The 7,949-nt window shown below is 51.8% G+C and overlaps 1 protein-coding gene across 2 annotated transcripts; it reads right to left on the bottom strand.

The window, feature by feature from the left end:
- Nucleotides 1-975: 975 nt before the first annotated feature.
- LOC127305477 (uncharacterized) lies at nt 976-6,334 on the bottom strand. Of its 2 annotated transcripts, none has more exons than XM_051335892.2 (3): nt 5,643-6,334; nt 3,717-4,068; nt 976-2,786 (listed from the first exon to the last, which is right to left on the bottom strand). In XM_051335892.2, exons 2-3 carry the CDS (start codon nt 4,038-4,040, stop codon nt 1,845-1,847), a joined length of 1,266 nt encoding a protein of 421 aa, XP_051191852.1. In that variant the 5' UTR covers nt 4,041-4,068; nt 5,643-6,334; the 3' UTR covers nt 976-1,844. The 2 variants fall into 2 exon arrangements, with proteins under 2 accessions (XP_051191852.1, XP_051191853.1); XM_051335893.2 differs by lacking the exon at nt 5,643-6,334 and adding an exon at nt 4,232-4,442.
- Between the last annotated feature and the right edge of the window lie 1,615 nt (nt 6,335-7,949).

Below are 7,949 nucleotides of genomic sequence, written 5' to 3'. Positions count from 1 at the left end.
CCATGGCTTCCCTTCGTCCATGAAAGGGTCTCTCTGACTCGTGAGCTCACTGATGCTCGTTTTGAAAAATAAAATAAAAAATTCATTTTAAAACACAAAAAATTCCGAAAACAAATAGACAAGTACATAAACATGTATAGTATGCGCCTACAATGTTGTGTCCATACATATGCTAATATTTGGTCTACACCCAAAAAAAATCTAGGGATCAAAATCTAGTTTTTCTTTTTCTTTTTGGAACCATAGTTTTGTCTTTCTTGCACAACTCAAAATATACAGTATTGTTTAACAAAATTTGAAGGAGATATAGATCTCATGTGTATCTATCACAGTTTTTTTATTTTGAAACTTTTTCATAGATTTTCATTTTTTTAAACCCAGCTCCACTAAGCTCAGGGGTCAAATAGATTCTTCATCCATCATCTGTTTTTCTTTAATTCACTATCTTTTGCACGGTCCCTTCTCAAGCTATTTACAAAAATAAGAATTGTTCTAAGGCAAGTTGAGATGAAACTGATAATGGACAAGAGCCCCAGATGCTGAAGTGGTAATTTGCAAGACCCAGTAGCAATTTGCTACAATTATTAGTGCTTAAATCCAGTAAGCCCATGTCTTGAGTGATGGCAACACAATGTGAGCCCCTCTGTCGATGAGTTGGAGGACTAGCAGAGCACATGGTCAAGGTATCCAATTCAGCATGGTGGAGCAGGGGAATGTTCATTGCCATCAATCATCAATTTATTATATGGATTGACAGGCCACATATGAGTGCACCAGGACCAGGACTTTGAATTTGACCATGTGCATTGTCTCTCTTCCATTCCACATCGCCCTCACTGTCAGCATAAGTTTGCATTATGTGTGTTATGTTGTTTTATTAGACTGATCCAGCACAGTAGCATTTACAGCAGTCACTGTCAGAGGTAGTAGTGCATAACTGTACCATAGGTACTACCGGTTCACAAGGCAAACAGCTGAGCAAGAGCTAAAGGATTATATTTCCTCTGATTGGATGATCACATCTTGTGTTGAGGCAACAAGGCATGAGCAACATAAAAGAAAAAGTAATTAATGTCTAATACAAAGGTGACACTACTAGTATAAAAACCAAACAGCACTTATAAATCCCTAGACACAGACGAACTGCAAAAAGAATATTCAGAGTTCAGTACACCAAGCTCCAATATAAACTGACTATGATTGGTGATCCCCCTCCTTGAACCTCCTGATGGCTACTAGTTGACACAAACTTTCTAACTTAGCAAATCAACAAATTTCCTTCACCTCTCACTCTCCCTTGGAGCACAGCCTCTTTCCTAATTGACTGCCTAGCTGCAAAGTTTCCTTCCTAAAATCTGTCTCCCTCTGCTGCAACTAGCTCAGCTCTCCTTCTCACCTACCTAACTTGCAAGCAACTGCAATGCAACAACCACTCTGTGATTGATTCATCTATTTCTCCTGCCCTCCTCACCCTCCTCTATACAAACGGGAAAAAAAATCTTCATAGGGGGAACCAATTAAGTAATAGACAAAGAAGAAAAGGTGAAATAAAACCCAAAAGAAAAGCCCTACTTGAACTAACGCCAGCCAGGATGACCGGCGGTGGATGGATGGACGGATGCTGACGGAAAACCAATGCATGGCGATGAAGGTGGGTGGATGCATTCATGAAAACAATGCCGAGCAGGCGAGCACTGTCCATGTTCATGGCGATGACTGACGACGATGATGGACTGACTGACTAGCTGGAAGCAAGCATGCATGCATACATACTAGCATGTATACATATAATATATTGTAGCTAAGGGAGACGAGACCGACCGTCGCCGGCCGGCAGGGAGCTCTCAATCCCGGCGACGGATGAACTGCAGGAGATCGTCGCCCTTGGGTTCAACCTTCTGGCGCATCTCCACCACCTTCTTGTGGGAGTTGGAGTGCACGGCCGGCACGAAGGTGGGGCTGGCCGCGGGGCGGTACTCCGGGAAGAGGCGGCCGGACTTGTAGCGTACGCCGCAGGCATTGCAGAGCGTCTTGGGCCCCAGCGGCCCCGCGCGCCACTGCGGGGTCTTCTCGATCTGGCAATGCGTGCACCTCCGCACGGCGCCCGGCGGGAGCGCGGCGCCGCCGCCGCCGCTGCCTTCCTCGTAGTCGGCATCACCGTCGCCCTCGGCGTCCGAGGTGACGGGAGGCGCCGGCCTCTTGGCCTTCTTCTTCTTCTTCATGGCCGGCGGCTGCGAGCTGTTGGACTCCGCGATGCTCTCTGGCTCGGAATAGGACGAGGTGGTGGGCCAGTACATGGGCGTGGGCACGAGGATGGTGGCCTCGGGCGGCGGCGCGGCGGCGCGGATGGCCGTGGGGAACGCGGACGCGCGGGAGCGCTTGCTGCGCGCGCGCGCCGGGACGACGAACACGGGCGGCTCCGGGCGCGGCGAGACGGGCACCGACCAGGGGCGCGCGGCCCCGGAGAAGGACTCCGAGGAGGACGACGCGGAGGAGGACGAGGAGGAGGCCGAGGAGCCGCCGCCGCCCCCGTTGCCGTTCTTGTTGGCGTTGAAGCCACCGGCGCTGTCCTCGAGCACGGAGGTGGGGCTGGAGCTGCGGAAGAGCGCGTCCTCCTCCGTGTGGTCGGGCAGCACGACGCCGGCGTTGGCGCTGAGGGCGGAGGCCCTGATGATGGGCTGCGCGCAGGCCGCGAAGGCCGGCTCGGTCGGGATGGACGCGTCGTCCAGCAGCCCCGACAGCCACTCCAGCTGCGCCAAATCCATGTCCATGTCCAGCACGTCACACTGCACCCATTCAAAACCAAACGAACACCATTGTCAGTAAAATCACAGCTTTTACCTACTGAATCTATCCACACATCACTGACAGCGCCATCGTCCTTTTCCGTCGGAATAGACTATAGTACTATAGCACTGTTCAATCAGTAAAGGCAATGACAGTCCATCTACGTCCCATCGTTTAATTTGTGTTGCTTAAAGGTGAGAGAATAGCTAGCGGGAAAAGGTGGTACAGGTAGGACTGGGCTGGTGGTGCACTGGAGTAGTTGCTCAGTTGTTGTTGGGCTAGCTACCCACCGAAAGCGATGGGCCCCCGGTACGTAACATGGCCGGGCCCGCACTCCACGGAGTCCGGCCCGGTAAAAAGAAAAGAAAAGAAACCACCGGTGCTGCGTAACTCCGATCACGTTCGCCGTAGCACCGACGCCGCATCTGCCCATGACCCAACCACCAGAGCCATTCACGCCGGTGGCGGTGCCCATCGGTTTGGCTCCATTTGATTTGATTTGATTATTCCCCTTTCCCGCTCGCACCGGGACAACGCAGGTGGGTGAAGTGAAGTTGTCCTCACTCCGTGGTGATATACTAGTAGTACCGGTGATTATTTGGCCGCGTGATTGGCGCCCAGCTGTTTCGAACTTCAAATTTCGAACTCTCTGGAGAGGAAACAAGGGGCAGATTTTTTTGAAACTGCCGACAGGGGCGGTGGTCACGCGCACGGCGCGCAGGCAGGCAGAGGCAGGTAGGCGATGGGAGATTGGAAAAAAGACGAGGAAATTCGTCGGTTGGGGGCTGGCTAGGTTAGGTTTCCTTAAACTCGGCCGTACGCGCGGGCGCGCGGAGTCCGTCGCAACCACCCAACCGTAGGCACGCACGCCGACGAACTGAACCAACTGCAAAACAAACAGCAGTAAAAATCGGCGGAGAAAAACTCACCGAGCCAATGTGGCCGTCGCCGAGCGCGGCCATGAACGCGGACTCCTCCACCCCGGCCGCGGACTGCGTCGGCGGCGGCGGCGGCAGGGCGAGGAAGGCCGGCTGCTCGGGCTTGACGGGCGGCAGGCCGCAGGCGTCGAGGACGCGCGCCGCGAGCGGGCTCCCGGGCACGGGCGCGTCGAGGAGGAGCACGTCGGCGGCGCAGTCGTCCTTGGGGAAGTCGAGCAGGTCGTCGATGTGGTCGAAGAGCCCGCCGCAGGCCGACTCCAGCAGGCTCTGCTCGTGCTCCCTCATCATCTCCTCCATGAACCGCCCGCTCGCCATCGCCGCAATCTCTCTTCTGACTCTGAGTCTGACAAAAACACAATCGGTCAGGCCAGGGAACATATATATAAATACACGGCTGGGGGAAGATGGATGGTATATGAATGGGAGATGGTAATTTCTGGATATGCATAGCATTAATCGTAATCCTAGTATAAGGAACCAAATTAAGGCAACGCGGATACACCCACCTATTATGCTACTACTAATTGATTGATTGCCTCCCCTCCCAAAAAAAAAAGATTCGATTTGTTTCGGACTCTGGCTACTCCTAATCAGGATAGAAACGAAACGCGATATCTTTGTGGAGCTGTAAATAAAGGAAGGAAACGGCGCCGAGATATACTACTACGACGAACTTCCTTTTTCAAAGTGACGGCACCCTACCCAGGCGCGGGCCGGCCTGGCCTGGCAGGGCCCCACATGTATGCGGTGCATGATGATGGCGTGGTCCGGGCCCACCCACGCCCCATGTGACACGCGCATGTGACGTGCGGGATTTTTTTCTTCCCTTTTCTCCACCGATTTCTTTATTCCGAAGCAAGGCTACCATCCAGATGGCGCACAGGCCGAAGGAAAAAAAAACTAAGAAAGAAAAAAAAATCTACGAGTAGTTGTTGTTTGGTCCGGGTTGATTCACCACCAAGGTAAAAGTCAAAGCGGGCAGCACAAGGAACTTGTCAAAAAGAGAGGCGTGGCTTGCTGACGCGGCGGCACGCCATTGGTTGGGACGCGTCACCGGCGCGCCATGTGGGACGCGTCAAACGGAAGGAAGCCGCCGCGGACCCTCGGTAAAGCGGCTAATTACTATCGCGTCCCCAGACTCCAACGGGTGGAAAAACCGAGGAAAATGGGATGCTTCCATCCATCTACCGCAGCAGCGCGTTTACCGCGTACAGTACGTACGGATCACACAAAGCGAATCTCGGCGTCCGCGATGGAAGGAATCTTTTCATTACTGCCGACCGCCTAAAATTATTATTCACAGCAAGATTTTTAAACCTTGCACATGTGAGACCTTCGCGTCTGTACCCTGCTTCCAGACTGGAAGAGGGGTAGAAGTACGAAAACTGGGAAATATATGGACGGGGAGGGGAAAGCTGGGCTGGCAGGAATACCGTGCCAGAGCATCCCATCCACATCTAGTTGTTGTTACGGTAGCCGCCGTGACGTCGTCGGCGGAATTTTCCCCATTTCCTCGAAGGAACCCACGGCTCAGGGAGAAATTATTGACTGGAAACCTTCAAGTTTTGAAAACCAAATTTCCCAAAATTGTTGCAGTTTTCCCCGCTCATTTGTACTTGTTTACCGGGGAGAAGAATGAGCTGGTCCAATCATGCAAACTGCGTGCAAGATTGATTCGGTATGTCGACGAAGAAGCTGCCGCTGCCGCGGCGGCCGGCCGTGGCGCAGCAGCGCCAGGGTGTTGCCGAAAATGACAATTGCAAATTCAAAACCGGCGGTGAAGAAACCAAAGACTGCAGAGGGGCTTCTGAACTTGAATTTCGATCATTCGCCCCGTTTTTCCCCACTTCGGATGAGAAGAAACTGCTTATGTGCAGAGAGAAACTGGAATATATGCACCGCCTGTGATTGACTCACCTGTGAATTCCTCTCTTCCTCCAAAACTTGTCTCCCGTTCTTCCTGGCTTGCCTGGAGCGAAAACTGACAAGAAACTCCTCCTATCTGCTGCTGCTGCCGTTGCCGATCAAGAAGAAGAAAGCTGGCTAGCTATGTATGTAAAGAAGAAGGAAGCAACAGGTGGCTTCGACCTAACTCTAGCTAGCTGCTATCTAGCACTCTCCCTGCATGGCTGGCTGGCTGGCTGTGTTGGAAGAGAAAGCTGCTGCGCGCCTGGTGTTGCACCGGCCTAATTATATGGAGAGCGAGCAAAGCACCGCACCGCACTGTACTCTTGTGAGAGAGAGCGAGGGCGGGGTGGAAATAGGGGGCGCTATATAGGTGGAGGTAAATGGAAAGAGGCGCTGCGTGGGCCGGTCGGTGGAATTCAATTCAATTCGAACCCCCGCTCCTTCTTCTTCTACTCTCAGCTCAAGGAGGAAGAAGATGATGGCTGATGGCACAGGCACAGAGAGAGAGGAACAAGATTGGGTATTATTATACGGGCAGGCTGGAGAGAGGTGGTGTGTGTGGGGATTAAATATTGGTGGAGAACGTGATGGCTGGGAAGGTAAAAGAAACTAAACCAGAGAAGAGAGCTTTCACAGGCACCGGATTGAGAAGAGTGTTTTAGTCGTGTGGGGGCTTTGTAGGGTTTTGGAGGACAGAGAGGCGTGCAGGCAGGTTGATTAGGAGTGGAGAAGCACTACGGCGCGCCTCACGATTTACATACACACCACACGGCTGACTTATCGGCGCACCCCACACGCGGGGATGGAGGAAGAAGGAGACGGAGTGGTAGGGTACGTGCATCGATCTGGACCGGATCCAAGTCGGGCTACCTTGCAAGGTGCCAACAGCTTGCTAGCCCGGCCGGTGACCCAGCCTGCTGCAACTGGTATTTTACTGCCAAGACTGAAAATACAGTTCTTGGAAAGTTCTAGACATGTAGTATTGTAGACTCATTCTTACCGCTTCACTCTTTCGTTCAGCTATAGTGTTCTGAGAATTGTCATAGGGTGAACCGGGTCACTCCGATGCCTTCCCCACCGGCGAGGCCGGTTGGAGGCGGCTAGGAGGCGAGGTCGAATGTGGTTGTACTTTGAGGGTTCGACGTTCTGCTGGGAGGAAGGTGATGGCCCTCTCTTGTCACTGGTGGTTCTCGATCTCGTTGTGGTGCTCTCGTGGAAGGAGCAACAGGTGGCGTGGAAGGAAGGTGTAGGCTGCGTTGCAAATAGGACCCGGTATGTCGATCCCTCAGATTCGTCGGCTGCTTCGGTGTGTCTACCTTCTCCTAGTCGTCGTGGTGGACGACTGATGTTGTGTGTGACGAAATTGGAAAGCTACAATGAGTTCGCAATGCTGGGGGAACAACGTTGGTGGCCTAGGTTTGGCCGTCGACTCAACGTGTCGTTAGGTGGCAACTTAACTCCAGCTCCCGGTACGGTGACGCATCTCTCCTCGCAAATGCCAAGTCGTTTCGTCCCCGTTATTGACGTCGAAGACAGTCATTCGAGTCCTCTATTCGCTCTATTCGGTGGTGGTTGCGGAGGGGCCTAATTATGTTTTCAAATATTTCGTCTAGGGCCCTCTCTGCATTTGTCGAGGTCCATTCTGCTTTTGGTGTACTCAAGTGCACACATCTTTGTAATTTGCATCACATAGATGATATTAATGATCAGTATCGAGGCCATTCACGACCGTTCGTATGTCTATTAAAGAAACAAAAACAAAGACTTGTAGTAATGTTCCTCTACCGGTTTACGATTTTGGACTGCACACACATCATGCTTTTGGACTCTTCTCCCCCACCGCTATCGCTCACCCACTGAAAGTGCATGGAGCCCCCATGTGTGGTTTTGGTAATTAATGACAATCCCTATGGACTAATGTTTGCATTGAGTTATATTTGTAGGAGTTGTCCATAGGCAATTCTTGAACCATATGTTGGCTTCAAGGTTGCAATAAGAAGAAATTGATGAAGGATATCAAGTGTCAAGTATGTCTTGAAGATGAAGATGAAGTGAGCCCTCAAGCTACTTCAAGACATCAACATGATGAAGAATGAAGAAATGAAGTGCAAGTTCAAGATGAGCCATCTCGAAGAGATCCTTTGCTTGAGTCTTGCCATCCATATGGTGATCATGGATATGTGAAGATGCGCCGAAGAAGAAGCTCTCCCATGGTGGATTATGGGGGAGCAATCCACAAGACTTCGTCAAGCAAGCACAAGCAAGAAAGGCGTTCCATCTTGTTGAGGTCAAGATCGTCGTCATCGAGCTCAAGTG

The sequence above is a fragment of the Lolium perenne genome, chromosome 6 (genome assembly GCF_019359855.2).
Source record: "Lolium perenne isolate Kyuss_39 chromosome 6, Kyuss_2.0, whole genome shotgun sequence".
NCBI lineage: Eukaryota > Viridiplantae > Streptophyta > Magnoliopsida > Poales > Poaceae > Lolium > Lolium perenne.
This window is presented reverse-complemented; position numbering and strand designations above follow the sequence as displayed.